This window comes from Ovis aries, chromosome Y (genome assembly GCF_016772045.2).
Source record: "Ovis aries strain OAR_USU_Benz2616 breed Rambouillet chromosome Y, ARS-UI_Ramb_v3.0, whole genome shotgun sequence".
In the NCBI taxonomy this organism is placed as follows: Eukaryota; Metazoa; Chordata; class Mammalia; order Artiodactyla; family Bovidae; genus Ovis; species Ovis aries.
This window is the reverse complement of record NC_082741.1, coordinates 16,150,900-16,172,997: the sequence shown is the minus strand read 5'-3', so window position 1 is coordinate 16,172,997 and position 22,098 is coordinate 16,150,900. Positions and strand designations below refer to the sequence as shown.

At 39.7% G+C, this 22,098-nt stretch overlaps 1 protein-coding gene across 1 annotated transcript; it reads right to left on the bottom strand.

Moving 5' to 3' along the window:
* Nucleotides 1–14,903: 14,903 nt before the first annotated feature.
* LOC132658993 (heat shock transcription factor, Y-linked-like) lies at nt 14,904–16,635 on the bottom strand. Its single transcript, XM_060408510.1, has 2 exons — nt 16,126–16,635; nt 14,904–15,635 (listed from the first exon to the last, which is right to left on the bottom strand). Exons 1-2 carry the CDS (start codon nt 16,633–16,635, stop codon nt 14,904–14,906), a joined length of 1,242 nt encoding a protein of 413 aa, XP_060264493.1.
* Between the last annotated feature and the right edge of the window lie 5,463 nt (nt 16,636–22,098).

Here is a 22,098-nt window from a genome sequence, read left to right as displayed (position 1 = left end):
ACCATCTGCAGTGATTTTGGAGCCCCGCAAAATAAAGTCTGACACTGTCTCCACTGTTTCCTCATCAATTCCCCATGAAGTGATGGGACCGGATGCCATAATCTTCATTTTCTGAATGTTGAGCTTTAAGCCAACTTTTTCTCTCCTCTTTCACTTTCATTGAGAGGCTTTTTAGTTCCTCTTCACTTTCTGCCATAAGGGTGGTGTCATCTGCATATCTGAGGTTATTGATATTTCTCCCAGCAGTCTTGATTCTAGCTTGTATTTCTTCCAGTCCAGCATTTCTCATGATGTACTATGCATAGAAGTTAGATAAGCAGGGTGACAAAATACAACCTTGACGTACTCCTTTTCCTATTTGGAACCAGTCTGTTGTCCCACGTCTAGTTCTAACTGTTGCTTCCTGACCTGCATACAGATTTCTCAAGAGACAGGTCAGGTGGTCAGCTATTCCCATCTCCTTCAGAATTTTCCACAAGTTATTGTGATCCACACAGTCAAAGGCTTTGGCATAGTCAATAAATCAGAAAGAGATGTTTCTCTGGAACTCTCTTGCTTTTCCCATGATCAGCAGATGTTGGCAATTTGATCTCTGGTTCCTCTGCCTTTTCTAAAACTAGAATGAACATCAAAAAATTCATGGTTCACGTATTGCTGAAGCCTGGCTTGGAGAATTTTGAGCATTACTTTACTAGCATGTGAGTTGAGTGCATTTGTGCGGTAGTTTGAGCATTCTTTGGCATTGCTTTTCTTTGGAATTGGAATGAAAACTGATCTTTTCCAGTCCTGTGGCCACTGCTGAGTTTTCCAAATTTGCTGACATATTGAGTGCAGCATTCTTACAGCATCATCTTTCAGGATTTGAAACAGCTCAACTGGAATGCCATTACCTCCACTAGCTCTGTTTGTAGTGATGCTTTCTAAGGCCCACATGACTTCACGTCACAGGATGTCTGGCTCTAGACGAGGGATCACACCATCGTGATTATCCGGGTCGTGAAGATCTTTTTCGTACAGTTCTTCTGCATATTCTTGCCACCACTTCTTAATGTCTTCTGCTTCTGTTAGATCCATACAATTTCTGTCCTTTATCGATTCCATATTGGCATGAAATGTTCCCTTGGTTTCTCTGATTTTCTTGAAAAGATCTCTAGTCTTTCCCACTCTGTTCTTTTCCTCTATTTTTTTTTTTTTCCATTGATTGCTGAAGAAGGCTTCCTTATCTCTCCTTGCTAGTCTTTGGAACTCTGCATTCAGATGCTTATATCTTTCCTTTTCTCCTTTGCTTTTCATCTCTCTTCTTTCCACCGCTATTTGTAAGGCCTCCCCAGACAGCCATTTTGCTTTTTTTGCATTTCTTTCTGATGGCGTCTTGATCCTTTTCTCCTCTGCAATGCCACGAATCTCATTCCACAGTTCATCAGGCACTCTATCTGTCAGATCTAGGCCCTTAAATCTATTTCTCACTTCCACTGTATAATCTTAAGGGATTTGATTAGGTCATACCTGAATGGTCTAGCGGTTTTCCCTACTTTCTTCAATTTAAGTCTGAATTTGGTAATAAGGAGTTCATGATCTGAGCCACAGTCAGCTCCTGGTCTTGTTTTTGTTGACTGTATAGAGCTTCCTCATTTTTGGCTCTAGAGAATACAATCAATCTGGTTTCGGTGTTTACCATCTGGTGATGTCCAGGTGTAGAGTCTTCTCTTGTGTTGTTGGAAGAGGGTGTTTGCTATGACCAGTGCATTTTCTTCCCAAAACTCTATTAGTATTTGCCCTGCTTCATTCTGCATTCCAAGGCCATGTGGTCACCAAAGGAGTCTGCCCTTAGACGCTTGTGGCACACTGGGATCTGCCGTGATGATCACAGGAGGTGGTATAGCTACTTGAAATGCTGGAACCATGGTGGCACCATTTTGAATAGGAGCCAGCAGCCATAGGCAGAAAAGATTTGGCCTTAATGGGATCCTCTTCTAGCCTGTGTTTTCAGGAGCATGAGTGGTACTTCTGCTGGTCTTTCTCTATTGCCTTGAAGTAGGGGTTAACAGGTGGGAAGGTGAGGGTCTACCAAGATATCTCTACCTCCTGTATGTGATAATGCAGTAAGGTCCTCCCTCTTTGGCAGTTTGGGAATTCTCAAAAGACATTTCCTGCAACACAACTACTCATACGTGGACCATCAGGCCATCTCCACACAGTCAATAGCAGTCCTCTCCCAGAATTGCTCTCTAAATCCCGCCTTCCGGCTTCTGGACCCCATACACACTGGCTGAGCTGCATTGCAGTTTGAGCCATACAGGGCCATGACACACATTGTCTGTGTGGCTCTTGCTCTATCCAAATTATATTTCATCATCTGTTTTATCGTGTTTCCTTTCAGTCCAAGGTAATTTACCCTTTAGTGAAGGAGCTTGCCTCATTCTGGAAATCTCTTCCCTGCTTCTCCATCTCCCACCACAAGGCACAGGCTTTGTCTTATTTCTTCTTATCCTCCTTCTCCCTTCTTAGTTCCTTTCTACATAGGTGTATTTGGAACCCACATGGGACACTCAGGTGACCAAGGTCTTCTGCTAGTATTTATCTGATGCTGTGGGAGAACTATTGTGCATATAGTAGTATTATTTGTGGTCCATTCATTGAGAGAGTTGCATTTCACATCTGCCTACAATTCTGCCTTCTTGGAACTTCTCAGTTTTTCCTGGCAATCTCTATTATTCTTCTTTCGTTGACAGTAAAACAGGAAACATTAGTTGCCATGAGTCAATCTGTTTGATGGGACATTGCTTACATGCACACGTAACTGGTTCTACTTTAACTTTCAACATGCAATCAACCATATTGTGTTGTTGTTGTTTTTCTTTCCCCCCTTGGAAATTTCTATTAATGAGTAATTGTCATCAGTATGAAGAAATGCAGAACTTTCCAGGTAAAATATAATAGCATAATTGGGTTCAAAAAGTCAGCACTTGAATATGTCTAGCTAGTTTTTGACGTTCCTGACATTTTCCCAGAGCACAGATCTCTGATTTTGGATCTTGAAGTGTAACTCCATTGAGTGGCTATCAAAGGTCAGAGACTGCCATGGGCATAATTTAATTCATGTAGAAAAAGATGGCAAGTTCCTGGGAAATTACCAGTTGGCACTTGACTACTTGAAAAAGAGAGAAAACAGCAACAGCCACAATGACCAAAAAATAAAATAACAAAACCAACAAACACAGGAATGTGTAGTTAATTATTTACTCATAAGAGGTACACATGAGTTGATATTTGTATCATAGAATAAGCAAGGAGATAGCATACGATCATCTATATCTGCTTAACTGTCTCTGCTAATGACTTGGACACTGCAAATCACACACAAACCAAAAATAATAATAATGATAATAATAATTTTGTAAAATTTTTAGAGATAAGAATGAGAGAATACCTTATATGTTTCCTGGGAAACATGTATGGAAGTAAAGGTGCAGCAGTTAGAATTGGACACAGGGCAATGAACTGATTCAAAACTGGGAAAGGAAGAAGTCAAAGCTTTGTATTGTTGTCCTACTTATTTAACTTCTGTGCAGAGAATACGATGAAAAAATAAAAATCTAGATGAAGCTCAAGTTAGAAACAAAATTTATGTGGGAGATATGAATAGCCTTAGTAATCCCAATGACAACACCGTAATGACAGAAAGAAAAATAGTAAGTAAGGCGCCTCTTGATGAAAGCATTATCTGTTTCAAGTACAGACATGTAAAATGAGAGTGTCCTACATAAAAGATGAAATTCTGTTTCACATGTGAAACTCTAGACGCAGATTTCAGGATCTGAAACATAAAATTCTCTATTATTCACATATGCAAATCTGGAGAAAGTATTTCCAACTTAAAATACAGAATTCTCTGTACATCATATGTGAAATTATGGACACAAAATTTTCTGCAGAAAAATGTGGAAATTTTTACATTAGAGTTATGAAAATCTGGATGCAGATTCTTTGACAGGAAATAAAAAATTATCTATGTCACATATCCCAACATGGTCACATGAAACATGGAATTTTTTCATATTTGTAATTTGAAAACATTTGTGAAGTCTTTCCTGCATGAAATAATGAATACTGTCTAACATTTGAAAAAACCTGTGTTAATTTTCCTACAAGAAATAAAGAATTTGCCTGCAGATTTCATGCATGAGCTCTGAAATTCTCTATATTTCCATCAAACAAGTTTGAATTACAGTCTTCAGATATGAGATTTGAAATTCTCTCTCTTTCACATCTGACAATCTGGGGAGAAATGTTCTCATATGAAATATGAATTCTCAAATTTTCACACGTGAAACACTTTCCATATTCATTCACAAGAAAGATAATTTTACATGATTTAGAAATTAAAGCCTGAACTAAATGGCAAACATCAAACAGCTATATTTCATGTATTTCCCAAATAACATATAGAGTTTTCTGCATTTCTTTGATGAAAACCTGGGTGAAGATTTCTCTAGAGGAAATAGGGAATTAATATATTTTACATATTTGAAATAAAAACCCTTATGATTATACGGTGGAAGTGATAAATAGATACAGGGGATTCTATCTGATAGATGATCGCCTGGAGACCTATGGATGGAGGTTTCTGATATTGTATAGGAAGCAGTGATCAAGAAAATCTGCAAGAAAAGAAATGCAAAATAGTAAAGCGGCTGTAACAGCTGGCACACTCAGCATGGCCAAGAGGAGCTACCCCACGTCCGAAGTCAGGGCAGCGGCCAAGAGTGCCAGGCTGGGACTGCCCAGGAACGGCCGAGAGGAGCCACCCTGGTCCAAGGACAGGGTCGGGAGCCGGGAGGAGCCACCTGGCTTCCAAGGCCAGGAGCGGCAGCTGGGAGGAGACACCCCATGGCCGAGGCCAGGGGCGGCGGCCGGGAAGGACAACCCACATCCAAGGAGCGGTGGCTGCACTGGCGCAGGTGGGCCTAGAGGAGTTATACCACGTGGAAGGTCAGGAAGGGTGGCGGTGGTGTGATACCCTTCGTCCAAGGTAAGGAGCAGTGGCTGCACTTTGCTGGAACAGCCGTGAAGAGATACCCCATGCCCAAGGTAAGGGAACCCCAAATAAGATGGTAGGTGTTGCAAGAGGGCATCAGAGGGCAGAGACAATGAAACCATACTCACAGAAACCTAGTCAATCTAATCACACTAGGACCACAGCATTGTCTAACTCAATGAAACCAAGCCATGCCCACAGGGCAACCCAAGGTGGGAGGGTCATGGTGGAGAGGTCTGACACAATGTCGTCCACTTTGAAAGGAATGGCAAACCATTTCAGTATTCTTGCCTTGAGAACCCCAGGAACAGTATGAAAAGGCAAAATAATAGGATACTGAAAGGGGAACACCCCAGGTCAGTATGTGTCCAATACGCTACTGGAGATCAGTGGAGAAATAACTCCAAAAGGAAAGAAGGGAAGGAGCCAAAGCAAAAACAATACCCCGCTGCGGATGTGACTGGTGATGGAAACAATGTCCAATGCTATAAAGAGCAATATTGCATAGGAACCTGGAATATCAGGTCCATGAATCAAGGCAAATTGGAAGTGATCAAACAAGAGATGGCAAGAGTGAACGTCGACATTCTAGGAATCAGCGAAGTAAAATGGACTGGAATGGATGAGTTTAACTCAGATGACCATTATATCTACTACTACTGGCAGGAATCCCTCAGAAGAAATGGAGTAGCCATCATGGTCAACAGAAGAGTCCAAAATGCAGTATTTGGATGCAATCTCAAAAATGACAGAATGATCTCTGTTCGCTTCCAAGGCAAACCATTCAATATCAACCTAATCCAAGTCTATGCCCCAACCAGCAATGCTGAAGAAGCTGAAGTTGAACGGTTCTATGAAGACCTACAAGACCTTGTAGAACTAAGCCCCAAGAAATATGTCCTTTTCATTATAGGGGACTGGAATGCAAAAGTAGGAAGTCAAGAAACACCTAGATTAACAAGCAAATTTGGCCTTAGAATGTGGAATGAATCAGGGCAAAGACTAACAGAGTTTTGCCAAGAAAATCCACTGGTCATAGCAAACACCCTCTTCCAACGACACAACAGAAGACTCTATACGTGGATATCACCAGATGGTCAACACCGAAATCAGATTGATTATATTCTTTGTTGTTACAGATGGAGAACCTCTATACAGTCAGAAAAACAAGACCAGGACCTGACTGTGGCTCAGATCATGAACTGCTTATTACCAAATTCAGACTTAACTTGAAGAAAGTAGGGAAAACTGCTGCACCATTCGGGTATGACCTAAATAAAATCCCTTATAATTATACAGTGGAAGTGAGAAATCGATTTAAGGGCCTAGATCTGTAGATAGACTGCCTGATGAACTATGGAATGGGGTTTGTGACATTGTACAGGGATCAAGACCATCCCCATGGAAAAGAAATGCAAAAAAGCAAATTGGCTATGTGGCGAAGCCTTTCAAATAGCTGAGAAAAGAAGAGAGGCGAAAAGAAAAGGAGAAAAGGAAAGAAATAAGCATCTGAATGCAGAGTTCCAAAGAATAGCAAGGAGAGATAAGATAGCCTTCTTCAGTGATCAATGCAAAGAAATAGAGGAAAAGAACAGAATAGGAAAGACTAGAGATCTCTTCAAGAAAATCAGAGATACCAAGGGAACATTTTATGCAAAGATGGGATCGATAAAGGACAGAAATAGTCTGGACCTAACAGAAGCAGAAGATATTAAGAAGATGTTGCAAGAATACACAGAAGAACTATACAAAAAAGATCTTAATGACCCGGATAATCACGATGGTGTGATCCCTCGTCTAGAGCCAGACATCCTGGAATGTGAAGTCAAGTGGACCTTAGAAAGCATCACTATGAACAAAGCTAGTGGAGGTGATAGAATTCCAGTGGAGCTATTTCTAATCCTGAAAGATGATGCTTGAAAGTGCTGTGCTCAATATGCCAGCAAATTTGGAAAACTCAGCAGTGGTCACGAGACTGGAAAAAGTCAATTTTCATTCCAATCCCAAAGAAAGGCAAGGCCAAAGAATGCTCAATCTACTGCACAATTGCACTCATCTCACACGATAGTAAATTAATGCTCAAAATTTTCCAAGCCAGGCTTCAGCAATATGTGAACTGTGAACGTCCTGATGTTCAAGCTGGTTTTAGAAAAGGCAGAGGAACCAGAGATCAAATTGCCAACATCCACTGGATCATGGGAAAAGCAAGAGAGTTCCAGAAAAAAAAAAAAAATCCTTTCTGTTTTATTGACTATGATGAAGCCTTTGACTGTGTGGATCACAATAAACTGGAAAATTCTGAAAGAGATGGGAATAGCAGACAATCTGACCTGCTTCTTCAGAAATCTGTATGCAGGTCAGGAAGCAACAGTTAGAACTGGACATGGAAGAACAGACGGGTATCAAATAGGAAAGAAAGTGCACTCTCCATTTTCATTTCTAATGTCATTGATTTGATTTTTCTCTCTTTGTTTCTTAATGAGTCTGGCTAATGGTTTGTCAATTTTCCTTATCCTTTCAAAGAACCAGCTTTTGGCTTTGTTGATTTTTGCTATGGTCTCTTTTGTTTCTTTGGCATTTATTTCTGCCCTAATTTTTAAGATTTCTTTCCTTCTACTAACTCTCAGATTCTCCAATTATTTCTTTTCTAGTTGCATTAGGTATAGATTTAGGTTATTTATTTGACTTTTTTTCTTGTTTCTTGAGTACGCCTGTATTGCTATGAACTTTCCTCTTAGCACTGCTTTTATAGTGTCCCACAGGTTTTGGTTTGTTCTGTTTTCATTTTCATTAGTTTCTATGCATACTTTGATTTATTTTTTTATTTCTTCTGTGATTTGTTTATTATTCAGCAGTGTATTGTTCAGCCTCCATATGTTGGAATTTTTAATAGTTTTTCTCCTGTAATTGAGATCTAATCTTAATGCATTATGATCACAAAAGATGCTTGGAAGGATTTTGATTTTTTTTTTAATTAATCAGGTTTAGATTTATGGCCCAGAATGTGATCTATCCTGGAGAAGTTTCCACGAGCACCTGAGAAAAAGGTGAAATTCATTGTTTTGGGGTGAAATGTCCTATAGATATCAATTAGGTCTAACTGGTCTAATGTACCATTTAAAGTTTGCGTTTCTTTGCTAATTTTCTGTTTAGTTGATCTGTCCATAGGTGTGAGTGGCGTATTAAAGTCTCCTGCTATCATTGTGTTATTGTTAACTTCCCCTTTCATACTTGTTAGCACTGTTACATATTGCGGTGCTCCTACATTGGATGCATATATAATTATAATTGTTATATCTTCCTCTTGGATTAATCCTTTGATCATTATGTAGTGGCCTTCTTTGTCTCTTTTCACAGGCTTTGTTTTAGTCTATTTTATCAGAAAATGGAGTGATCACAACAGAAAACACAGAAATCCAAAGATCGTAAGAGACTACTATCAGCAATGATATGCCAATAAAATGGACAATGTAGACGAAATGGACAAATTTTTAGAAACGTACAACTTTCCAAAACTGTACCAGGAAGAAAGAGAACATCTTAACAGACCCATCACAAGCACGGAAATTGAAACTATAATCAGAAATCTTCCAGCAAACAAAAGCCCAGGTCCAGACGGCTTCACAGCTGTATACTTCCAAAAGTTTCGAGAAGAGCTAACACCTCTCCTCCTCAAACTCTTCCAGAAAATTGCAGAGGAAGGTCAGCTTCCAAACTCATTCTATGAGGCCACCATCACACTAATACAAAATTTGACAAAAAAAAAAAAAAAAAAAAAAAAGAAAAGAAAAGAAAACTACAGGCCAATATCACCGATGAAAATAGATGCAAAAATCCTCAACAAAATTCTAGCAATCAGAATCCAGCAACACATTAAAAACATCATACACCACGACCAAGTAGGCTTTATCCCAGGGATTCAAGGATTCTTCAATATCCGCAAATCAATCAATGTAATTCATCCCAGTAACAAATAGAAAAATAAAAGCCATAGGATTATTTCAATAGATGCAGAGAAGGCCTTTGACAAAATTCAACATCCATTTATGATAAAAACTCTCCAGAAAGCAGGAATAGAGGAAACATAACTCAACATAATAAAAGCTATATATGACAAGCCCACAGCAAGCATTATCCTCATTGGTGAAAAATTGAAAGCATTTTCCCCTAAAGTCAGGAACAAGACAAGGCTGCCCACTTTCACCACTACTATTCAACATAGTTCTGGAAATTTTGGCCACAGCAATCAGAGTAGAAAAAGAAATAAAAGGAATCCAAACTGGAAACGAAGTAAAACTCTCACTGTTTGCAGATGACATGATCCTCTACATAGAAAACCCTAAAGATTCCACCAGAAAATTACTAGAGCTAATCACTGAATATAGTAAAGTTGCAGGATATAAAATCAACATGCAGAGTCTCTTGCATTCCAAGACACTAAAAACAAGAAAGTAGAAAAAGAAATTAAGGAAACAATTCCATTCACCATTGCAACAAAAAGAATAAAACACTTAGGAATATATCTACCTAAAGAAACTAAAGACATTATATATATATATACACTATAAAACACTGATGAAAGAAATCAAAGAGGACACTAATAGATGGAGAAATATACCATCTTCATGGATCGGAAGAATCAATATAGTGAAAAAGAGTATATTACCCAAAGCAATGTACAAATTCAATGCAATCGCTATCAAGCTACCAGCCATATTTTTCACAGAACTAGAACAAATAATTCCAAGGTTTGCATCGAATACAAAAACCTCGAATAGCCAAAGCAATCTTGAGAAAGAAGAATGGAACTGGAGGAATCAACTTGCCTGACTTCAGACTCTACTACAAAGTCACAGTCATCAAGATAGTATGGTCCTGGTACAAAGACAGAAATAAAGATCAACGGAACAAAATAGAAAGCCCAGAGATAAATCCATACACATTTGGACACCTTATCTTTGACAAATGAGGCAAGAATATTCAATGGAGTAAAGACAATCTCTTCAACAAGTGGTGCTGGAAAAACTGGTTAACCACTTGTAAAAGAATGAAACTAGATCACTTTCTAATACCACACACAAAAATAAACTCAAAATGGATCAAAGATCTAAACCTAAGACCAGAAACTATAAAACCCCTAGAGGAGAACAGAGGCAAAACACTCTCCGGCATAAATTGCAGCAGGATCCTCTATGATCCATCTCCCAGAATACTGGAAATAAAAGCAAAAATAAACAAGTGGGATCTAGCTAAAATTAAAAGCTTCTGCACAACAAAGGAAATTATATGCAAGGTGAAAAGACAGATTCTGAATGGGAAAAGATAATAGCAAATGAAGCAACTGACAAACAACTAATCTCAAAAATATACAATCAACTTATGCAGCTCCATTCCAGGAAAATAAACGACCCAATCAAAAGATGGGACAAAGAACTAAATAGACATTTCTCCAAAGAAGACATATGGATGGCTGACAAACACATGAAAAGATGCTCAACATCACTCATTATTAGCGAAATGCAAATCAAAATGACAATGAGGTACCACTTCACACCAGCATGTCTGCGATCCAAAAATCTGCAAGCAATAAATGCTGGAGAGGGTGTGGAGAAAAGGGAACCCTCCTACACTGTTGGGGGGAACGCAAACTAGTACAGCCACCATGGAGAAGAGTGTGGAGATTCCTTAAAAAATGGCAAATAGAGTTGCCTTATGACCTAGCAATCCCATTGCTGGGCATACACACCGAGGAAACCAGAATTAAAAGAGACACATGTACCCCAATGTTCATCGCAGCACTGTTTATAATAGCCAGGACATGGAAACAACCTAGATGTCCATCAGCAGATGAATGGATAAGAAAGCTGTGATACATATACACAATGGAGTATTACTCAGCCATTAAAAACAATACATTTGAATCAGTTCTGATGAGATGGATGAAACTGGAGCCTATTATACAGAGTGAAGTAAGCCAGAAAGAAAAACACCAATACAGTATACTGATACATATCTATGGGATTTAGAAAGATGGTAATGAGGACCCTGTGTGTGAGAGAGCAAAAAAGACACAGATGTGTAGAGCAGACATTTGGACTCTGAGGGCGAGGGAGAGGGTGGGATGATTTGGGAGAATGGCATTGTAACATGTATACTAACATGTAAGAATAGAATCGCCAGTCTATGTCTGATGCAGGATACAGCATGTTTGGGGCTGGTGCACAGGGATGACCCAGAGAGATGTTATTGGGAGGGAGGTGGAACGGGGGTTCTTGTTTGGGAACACATGTACACCCGGGGTGGATTCATGTCAATGTATGGCAAAACCAACACAGTATTGTAAAGTAAAATAAAGTAAAAATAAGAATTAAAAAAAAAAAAAAAGAAGAAGAAGAAGAAAATAAGTGCATCAAGGCTGTATATTTTCACCGTGCTTATTTAACCTCTATGCAGAGTACATCACGAGAAATGCTTTACAGGAGGAAACACAGGCTGGCATCAAGACTGCTGGGAGAAATATCAAGAACCTCAGATATGCAGATGACTCCACCCTTATGGCAGAAAGTGAAAAGGGACTAAAAAGCCTCTTGATGAAAGTGAAAGAGGAGAGTGAAAAAGTTGGCTTAAAGCTCAACTTTCAGAAAACGAAGATCATGGCATCTGGTCCCATCACTACATGGGAAACAGAGGAGAAATAGTGGAAACAGTGTCAGACTTTACTTTTTGGGGGGCTCCAAAATCACTGCAGATGGTGACTGCAGCCATGAAATTAAAAGACACTTACTCCTTGGTAGAAAAGTTATGGCCAACCTAGATAGTATATTCAAAAGCAGAGACATTACTTTGCTGACTAAGGTCCGTCTAGTCAAGGTTATGGTTTTTCCTGAAGTCATTGTATGTATGTGAGAGTTGGACTGTGAAGAAGGCTGAGTGCCAAATAACTGATGCCTTTGAACTGTGGTGTTGGAAAAAAAAAAAAAAAACCTTGAAATTTCCTTGGACTGAAAGAAGATCCAACCAGTCCATTCTGAAGGAAATCAGCCCTGGGATTCCCTTGGAAGGAATGATGCTCAAGCTGAAGCTCCAGTACTTTGGCCACCTCACACAAAGAGTTGACTCATTGGAAAATACTGTGATGCTGGGAGGGATTGTGGGCAAGAGGAGAAGGGGATGACAGTGGATGAGATGGCTCGATGGCATCACTTACTCGATGGACGTTAGTCTGAGTGAACTCCAGGAGTTGGTGATGGACAGGGAGGCCTGGCATGCTGCAATTTGGTGGTCACAATGCGTCGGACATGACTGAGCGACTGAACTGAACTGAACAGAAAGTTACCTGGCCTCAAAGAGAGCTGAGAAGAGTAGTGAAGCTAAACGAAAAGAGAAAAAGAAAAACGATACACATTTGGATGCAGAGTTCTAAGGAATAGTAAAAAGAGATAACATCTTTCACAGTTATCAAAGCCAATAAATAAAGGAAATAAATAGAATTGTATCCTTACTGATCTCGTCAAGAAAATCAGAGATTCCAAGGGAAAATTTCATACACAGGTGGACACAATAAAGGACAGAAATGGTATGGACATAACAGAAGTAGAAGCTGTTAAGAGGAGGTGGGAAGAATAAACAGATGAACTATGCCCAAAGGATCTTCATGACCCAGTGAAGGACGATGGTATGATCATTCACCTAGCGCTGGACGTCCTGTAATACAAAGTCTAGGGGACTTAGGAAGCATACTTACCAACAAAGCTCGAGGAGGTGATGGAATTCAGTTGAGATATTTCAAATTCTGAAAGAAGATGCTCCGAGTGTGCTGCCCTCTATATGCCAGCAAATTTGGGAGACTCAGCTGCGGCCAGAGGACTGCAAATGGTCAGTTTTCTTTCCAACCGCAAAGAAAGGCAATCCAAAGAATGTTCACACAAGTGCTTAATTGCATACATCTCACACAGTCGCGGAGAAGGCAATGGAAACCCACCCCAGTACTCTTGCCTGGAAAATCCCATGGATGGAGGAGTCTGGTAGGCTTCAGTCCATGGGGTCGTGAAGAGTCAGACACGACTGAGTGACTTCCCTTTTTCTTTTCACTTTCATGCCCTGGAGAAGGAAATGGCAACCCACTCCAGTGTTCTTGCCTGGAGAATCCCAGGGACGGCAGAGCCTGGTGGGCTGCTGTCTACGGGTCGCACAGAGTCGGACATGACTGACGCGACTTAGCAGCAGCAGCAACAGCACAGAGTCGCAAAGAACTGCTCAAAATTCCCCAAGCCACGTTTCAACAGAATGTGAACCATGAGTTTCCAGATGTTCAAGCTGGATTTACAAAGGGCAGGGGAATCCGAGATTAAATTGTCAACACCTATTGGGTCCTCCAAAAAGTAAGAGAACTCCAGGAAAGCATCTACTCCTATTTGCCTATGCAAAGGACTTTGATTGACGCAGCAAAATAACACAAGAGAAAAATGACATGAAAACGTGAAATATTCTTCAAAACACGGGAATACATGCCTCCCGAGAAGTCGTACATCCATGTAAATATAATAAATATTTATCAACTGGGAAAATTTTCTCAGTAAATAGCAAAGGCGAATTATGATAGTAGTGCAGGTTATAGAATGTTGTTGAGTAATGTGTAGAGCATTTGATTGGTTATTACGTTTCTTCATTGATAATTCAGTAAGCACTTAAAATGTGTGATTGGCAGGATCTATGTTTCAGCTGATGTAAAAGATACATTGAGGACCTGATATCTGTGCTCTCCTTCATGGGAGGGCAAACATAAGTTCCTTCCAATCTGAAGAAAGTGTTGAGACAAAGTTGTGAGAAGGGGCTTAGCATGATTGAAAATAATTTGCGTGATTGTAGCTTCAGAAGCACAGTATAAGAGAAAGATACTGAAATTACTAAGGAAAACAGATATCATGTTGTTCAAGAACTTTTGAACCATGCTGATGTGCTGCAGTCACCACCAGGAATTTATTCTGTCTCTGTGGCGACAGATAAGCAACGTCTAAAAATGCATTTGGAATTATAGGGTGGAATCTTGGTGTCAGGAAATAAAGAGGGTCCTTAAGGACAGCAGACGAAAATGACCGGACATCTAAGGGCATCACAGACCTGTTATTGCTCAATCTCGGGTGGCTGAACGCCACTTGTCCCTCTAAGAAGTTGGGGGACGCCGACCGCTCGGGGGTCGCGTAACTAGTTAGCATGCCAGAATACCACTTGTAAAGTAGTATAGAATACTACTAAGAATACCACTTGTAAAGTACATATCTTGTGCTGACCATGGGCCAGTCACTGATTATGTCATGTTATCTTTGTTATCACACTGATGGCATAATTGTGATCAAGATTTTGAACATGCTGCAATATCTATATTTTCAAGGACAGAATGAATTTCTATAATGAAAGCAATCTGCTGTCTAACCTTTTAAGACTCTACCAGTAACTAATAGAATGTAATGTGTGAATGCACCAAAGTTCATACTGTGTATTTTCATTTTTCTAACTTTATTTGCATCTCTTCCTTCACCCATACCATCCTAATTTAGCACCCCTTCATTTCATCAGGGATGATTTCAGAAATCACTTTACACCCATTACCTCTTTTCCCTTTGTTCTCATTTTCTTGCTTACAAATATTATATCAGGTGTCATTTACCTAGGATGCATAACGAATGTTTTCTTGAACTGACGTGTTTATAAAACCATGCATTAAAATAGCCAACCATTGAACTAAAGCCTCATTTTACTCTTCCTTGTTTGAAAATTAAAAAATGAAACTATGAAGATGAACATGGAAATTTATTGTTCAAATACAAGAATTGTAGACATCTGTTGACATCTCCGAATATAAATTTCAATCTCCTTTAGGCTCCATAATCTGACACGTATTTGATAGGTCAGTTTTAATTAGGATGGTTTTCACATATTGATGATTGTTGATGAGTTTACTCGGAAGAGAGGAGGCAGCTGTATAAGCGATTGTTGGTACTGAGAACCATGAGTTGCCTCTCTCTTGCAGGTTAAGAAAAGGACTGTCACGGGCTGACATATCGCTATGCCTGTCTGGAAATTTAGAAGGTTCCACCATCAGTCCAGAATAACTGCTCTGTAATGGAGATTCGATGTGGTTCCGAGAAGTAGATGCAGTTGTAGCAGCAAAGTCCTCAACGTGGCCATTTACTTGAGTGCAGCTGCTCTTTGAGTGCCAATTAAAACTGCTCAACTTTTGTAAAACTTCAGGTTGATCTACCACAATCTGGTCTGTGTGTCTAACTGATATTGCTGATGGGGTAGGTAAGGCACATGGAGATAGGGCACTTGTATTAGCGACTACCTGGCTGGTATGAGGCTTTTGTATGAAAGGCACACTTAAACTTGTGGAGGCTGGAAATGCACTCTCTCCACTCATTTCTGGAAGAAATTCAGAGTTATGATCATCTTTTTTGACACTTGCTTTAGCATGCTTCTTGTTGCCTTGAACTAATGAAGATATTGGAGACACATTGTTAATTCCAACTCTTCTTTGCATTCTTACTAAAAGTTGGGGATGGCCTCTTTTGAAATTTGGATTATAGTAGGTCTGTAACTAAAATCAAAGAATTAAATTATTTAGTTTCTTTATAAACCAAGGTAAAACTGACAAACAAAGCTAAGTTATAAAAACGTATTCCTTTAATGGAACCAAATAAATAACATCAAATCAAATACCCCTGTTGGTAGTTTTAACAGGTAACATGTTAGAAAGAATATGCTCAACTAAAAGTATGTTGTATATATACAGTAAATACCACTTTAGCTTCAGAACTTCTGTCTGGGAGGGGGGTTCATGTTTGGGAACACATGTAAGAATTAAAGATTTTAAAATTAAAAAAATAAAAAACTAAAAAAAAAAAAAGGAATGTTTGTTAACATCCAATATTTTAACCTCCAGCTGTTTTCAACTTAAAAAATATAAAACTTTTTCAACAACTTGTTATCTCAAGTTTAAATTCTGTTTTAGCTACATATATGAACATGCTTTCTAGGTCACATGGTTTAATCTGACATGTTGGCAATAAGTGAAAATTTTGGAATACCTTACTCAAAAGAGAGATGTTGTTTTCTTCTTCCAGAAAGACAGGTAGTGAAGCCGATCTTTGAACAGTTTGCCGCTTTTTATGAAATCCATAAAGGTTAAGCTGTCGAATTAAACTTTTCATACTCTTGGTTTCAAATATTCTGAAAGGATCCTTTCTTTCCAAGACTTCTTTCTTAAAGAGTTCTTCATTGATCACTATACATGTGCCTGTGTCATCCCACCAAATAGATACAAACTGATCACTTTCAACTATATTCCAAAGTTTTTGTGGAAATGTGAGTGAAAGAAAATCATTTGTGTCATCTGTTTCAGAGACAGGATATGTGTAGTGTGGCCTTTTGATCACCAGTTCCTCAGACAAAGCCTGAAAAGCATATTCTTCAATCATAGATCTCAAAACTGAGTCCCCAGTTGTATAATCATACAAAGAAGGTCTAATGGAGGCTTCTGAACCAGTGGGTTCATCTTTGGGAGACCCATCTTGAATTTCTGAAGAAATATGTGCCATCTCAGAGAAACATTTCTTCAGATAATTTTCTCATTTGTCTGGTTCAGCTTCAAATTATGTCTGCCTGTCCTGCAGAGAGAAACTCTCGAGACCATCACAGAGGTCCTCCCAGTCAAAAAGCTGTGACATCGCAAAATCACTCGTCTCCTAGCAATCGAAGGTTAGTTGTGACATCACAAAGTCACTGGTCTCCTAGCAATTGAAGGGTAATGTTCAACCACTGTTTACTTCAGCATCAACTTAAAATACAGACTGTTTACAGAAACAGTAACCAAAACCATGAAGGACGCAAAATCTCTTTACTAAAGAGTTTTTGTTGTTGTTGTTGTTGTTGTTGTTTTTGTTTTTTGGTTGCTTTGTTTGGGATAGCCTTGCTCTTTCTGGCAGTTTGTGGTTCCTCTTTATTGTGGAGGTTCCTCCCTGTGGGTGGGGTTGGACAAGTGGCTTGTCAAGTTTCCTTGTTAGGGAAGTTTGCGTCAGTGTTCTGGTGGGTGGAGCTGCATCTCTTCTCTCTGGAGTGCAGTGAAGTGTCCAGTAGTGAGTTTTGAGATGTCTATGGGTTTGCTGTTTGGGCAGCCTGTATATTGAAGCTCCGGGCTATGTTCCTGTGTAGCTGGAGTATTTGCGTGGTATGTCTTGCTCTGGAACTTACTGGCTCTTGGGTGGTGCTTGGTTTCAATGTAGGTATGGAGGTTTTTGGATGATTTCTTAAAAAATCACAAATTTATTTATTTTAATTGGAGGATAATTACTTTTCATTATTGTATTTGTTTTGCCATGCATTAACATATATCTGCCACAGGTATACACGTGTTCCCCTTCCTGAACCCCTTCCCTCCTCCCAACCCCTGCCATCCCTCTGGGTCATTCCAGTGCACCAGCCCCAAGCATCCAGTATCATGCATTGAACCTGAGCTGGCGACTCATTTCATATATGATATTATACATGTTTCAATGCCATGCTCCCAAGTCATCCCACCCTCTCACTCTCCCACAGGGTCCAAAAGAATGTTCTAGACACCTGTGTCTCTTTTGCTGTCTTGCATACAGGGTTATTGAAAAATCACATCAATAAATCTAGTTTATTTCTGAAATACAAGTGATTTTTCATCCTTCTATACACATATTCTTAATATTCAGTAGTGTTACCCTAGCAGACTTGGTCTACTTGCTTCTGTGCAAAAAAAAAAAAATTTATGAACTGACTGGGTTTCAGTGGAGGGGGGGGGGTAAGTGCTTATTGTAGGACTGAGCAAGATGTCTTAGCAGTTGGTGCTTCAAAGATGCAAATCTCCAAATACTTTCAGGGGAAATATTTTAATGCCTGAGCGAGGGTGGAACATGGGGTCTGTGATCAATATTGGGACATTCTACTAATGGCCTATTACTGAGGATATTGGGAGTCCACATCATCGACCATCTAGTTCCAACTAGGTACTTAAATTTCTGCCTGGTTTGGGCTTTAGCATCTCCAAAACTGTTCACAGGATATTGTTCAGAATGTTATTGATGGCCCTTGCTGCTGCTGCTGCTGCTGCTAATTCGCTTCAGTTGTGTCCGATTCTGTGCGACCCCAGAAATGGCAGGCCACCAGGCTCCCCCGTCCCTGGGATTTTCCAGGCAAGAACACTGGGGTGAGTTGTCATTTCCTTCTCCACGATGGCCCTTGAGGAGGGATTAAAGACTCTTGAATTTGCTTAATGGCTGCATCATAATTATTCTCTATTGCTTGATTATTTTCCTTAGTTTCTGTCCTTTCTAGGTTCTCTGATTAAAATTACTTTTGAACATGAGGAGGTCAAAAATTTCCTACCTCTCTCTCTCTCTCTCTCTCTCGATTTCCATGTTTTACAATCTTAAGAAGGGACTGCTTAGTACAAGAAAGGAAAAACAGTCTTGGACTTAGAGCTTGATCATAAATGTGACAGAAAATCTCAGTGCAGGTTCAGTTTCTTTTTCAGGTTTCCCAGCTCTTGGAGTGATTGAGTCAGCAACAACTTTGGCTCTTTCCTGTTGAGATGGAGCATGGAGTTGGAAACAATTCTAAAATCTAAGCTTGGTATCAATAGTTTATGTTATGAAAACATATCTCTCTATTATATCGAACCTGGTCTGGCTATTCATTTGACAAATAATATTACATATGTTTCAATGCCATTATCCCAAATCATCCCACTCTCACCCTCTCTCATAGAATCCAAAAGACTGTTCTATACATCTGTGTCTATTTTGCTATCTCACGTACAGGTTTATCATGACCATCTTTCTAAATTCTACATATAGGCGCTAGTTTACTCTACTGGTATTTTTCTTTCTGGCTAACTTCACTATGTATAATAGGCTTCAGTTTCATCCACCTCACTAGAACTGATTGAAACGTATTCTTTTTATTGGCTGAGTAATACTCCATTGTGTACATGTACCACAGCTTTCTTATCCATTAGTCTGCTGATGGACATCCATCATGCATCCATGTCCTGACTATTACAAATAATGCTGTGATGGATATTGGGGTACACTTGCCTCTTTCAATTCTGATTTCCTTGGTGTGTATGCCCAGCAGCGGGATTTCTGGGTCGTATGACAGTTCTTTTTACAGTTTTTTGTTTGTGTGTGTGTGTGTGTTTGTTTGTTTTTTTAAGAAATCTCCACAGTGTTCTCCATAGTGGCTGTACTAGTTTGCAATCCCACTAACAGTGTAAGAGGGTTCCCTTTTCTCCACACCCTCCCCAGCATTTATTGCTAGTAGACTTTTGGATAGCAGTCATTCTGACTGGCATGGAATGGTACCTCTTTATAGTTTTGATTTGCATTTTTCTGATAATGAGTGATGTTGAGCTGCTTTTTCATATGTTTGTTAGCATTCTGTATGTCATCTTTGGAGAAATGTTTGTTTAGTCCTTTTGCCTTTTTTATCATGGGGTCGTTTATTTTCCTGGAATTGAGGTTCAGGAGTTGCTTTTATATTTTTGAGATTAATTCTTTGTCAGTTGCTTCAGTTCAGTTCAGTTCAGTTCAGTTCAGTTCAGTCGTGTGTGACTTTTTGAGACCCCATAAATTGCAGCACACCAGGACTCCCTGTCCATCACCAACTCCTGGAGTTCAAACAAACTCATGTCCATCAAGTCAGTGATGCCATCCAGCCATCTCATCCTCTGTCGTCCCCTTCTCCTGCCTCCAATCCCTCCAAGCTTCAGAGTTTTTCCAATGAGTCAACTCTTCACATGAGGTGGCCAAAGTACTGGGGTTTCAGCTTTAGCATCATCCTTTCCAAAGAACACCCAGGAATGATCTTCTTTAGAATGGACGGGTTGGACTTCCTTGCAGTCCAAGGGAATTTCAGGAGTCTTTTCCAACACTACAGTTCCAAAACATCAATTCTGCAGTGCTCAGCTTTCTTCACAGTCCAACTCTCATATCCATTCATGACTAGTGGAAAAACCATAGTCTTGACTAGACGGAACTTTGTTGGCAAAATAATGTCTCTGCTTTTGAATATGCTATCTAGGATGGTCATAACTTTCCTTTCATAGGGTAAGCGCCTTTTAATTTCCTGGCCGCAATCAATATCTGCAGTGATTTTGGAGCCCCCCGAAAATAAAATCTGACACTGTTTCCACTGTTTCCCCATCTATTTCCCATGAAATCATGGGACCAGATGCCATGATCTTAGTTTTCTGAATTTTGAGCTTTCAGCCAACATTTTCACTCTCCTCTTTCAGTTTCATCAAGAAGCTTTTTAGTTCCATATCACTTTCTGCCATAAGAGTGGTGTCATCTGCATATGTGAGGTGATTGATATTTCTCCTGGCAGTCTTCATTCCAGCTCGTGCTTCTTCCAGCCCAGCGTTTCTTATCATGTACTCTGCACATAAATTAAACAAGCAGAGTCACAATATACAGCCTTGATGGACTCATTTTCCTATTTGGAACCAGTCTGCAGTTCCATGTCCCGTTCTAACCGTTGCTTCTTGGCCTACATATAGGTTTCTCAAGAGTTCAGGTAGTCCGGTATTCCCATCTCTTTCAGAATTTTCCACAGTTTATTGTGATCCACACAGTCAAAGACTTTGGCATAGTCAATAAAGCAGAAATAGATGTTATTCTGGAACTCTCCTGCTTTGTCAATGATCCAGCTGATGTTGGCATTTTGATCCCTGGTTCCTCTGCCTTTTGTAAAACCTGCTTGAACATCTGAAAGTTCATGGTTCATGTATTACTGAAGCCTGGCTTGGAGAATTTTGAGCATTACTTAACTAGCGTGTGAGATGGATGCAATTGTGCGGTGATTTGAGCATTCTTTAACACTGCCTTTCTTTGGGATTGGAATGAAAACTGACCTTTTCCAGTCCTTTAGCCACTGCTGAGGTTTCCAAACTTGCTGGCATATTGAGTGAAGTACTTTCACAGCATCACTAAAAGGGGACAAAAGCCATAAACAGACATTTCTTTAAAGAAGACATACAGATGGCTAACAAACACAGGAAATATGCTTAAAATCATTCATCATTAGGGAAACAAAAATTAAAAATTAATGTGTAGTCATATCACACTGTTCAGAGTGGCCATCACCAGAAATTCTACAAGCACGACATCCTGGAGAGAGTGTGGAGAAAAGTTAACCCTAATACACTGTTAGTGGTACCACAAACTGGTACAACCTGTATGCAGAACAGATTGGAGATTCCTTGAGAAACTTGGACTAGAACTGTCATATGACTGAACAACCCCACTTCTTGGCATATAGCCAGAGGGAATTACAATCAAGAGCCACATGTACCCCAGTGTTTATTTCAATTCTCTTTACAAAAGCTATGACATGGAAGTAATCTAGATGCACATCTTCAGATGAAAATATAAGCAAGTTTTGCTATATATCCAAATGGAATATTACTTAGCTAGAGAAAAAACATATATTTGTGTCACTTTTAATGAGGCAGTTCAACCTGCAGCCTATTATTCAGAGTTAAAAAAGAAAGTTAGAAAGAGAGAGGGAAATATTGTTTATTAATGCATATAAATGGGATATAGGAAGACAGTAACAATGATCCTGCATGAAGGCGAGTAAAAAAGATCCACATATAAAGAACATACTCTTACGTCGGAGGGAAAGATGGCGGAGGAATAGGACGGGAAGATCACGTTCTCCCTCACAAATTCCTCAAAAGAACATTTCAACACCGAGCAAACTCCACAAAACAACTTCTGTAGGCTGGCAGAGGACATCAGGCAACCAGAAAAGCAGACCATTGTCTTCAAAAACAGGTAGGAAAAAATATAAGAAACGAAAAAGGAGACAAAGGAGGCGGGGAGGGAGCTCCGTCCCGGGAAGGGAAGCCCGTCCCGGGAAGGGAATTTTAAGAAGAGAGGTTTCCAAACACCAGGAAACACTCTCCCTGCCGAGTCTGTGGCGAGCCTTGGAAACACAGAGGGCAACATAACAGGGAGGAAAAATAGATAAAT

Bases quoted from the DNA above. Each gene is read 5' to 3' on its own strand.
- LOC132658993 (XM_060408510.1), bottom strand. From the start codon at position 16,635: ATGGCACATATTTCTTCAGAAATTCAAGATGGGTCTCCCAAAGATGAA. The intron at 15,636-16,125 runs GTATTCCAAAAT...CTTTGATTTTAG, and splicing joins ACATCTCTCTTTTGAGTAAG to TTACAGACCTACTATAATCC.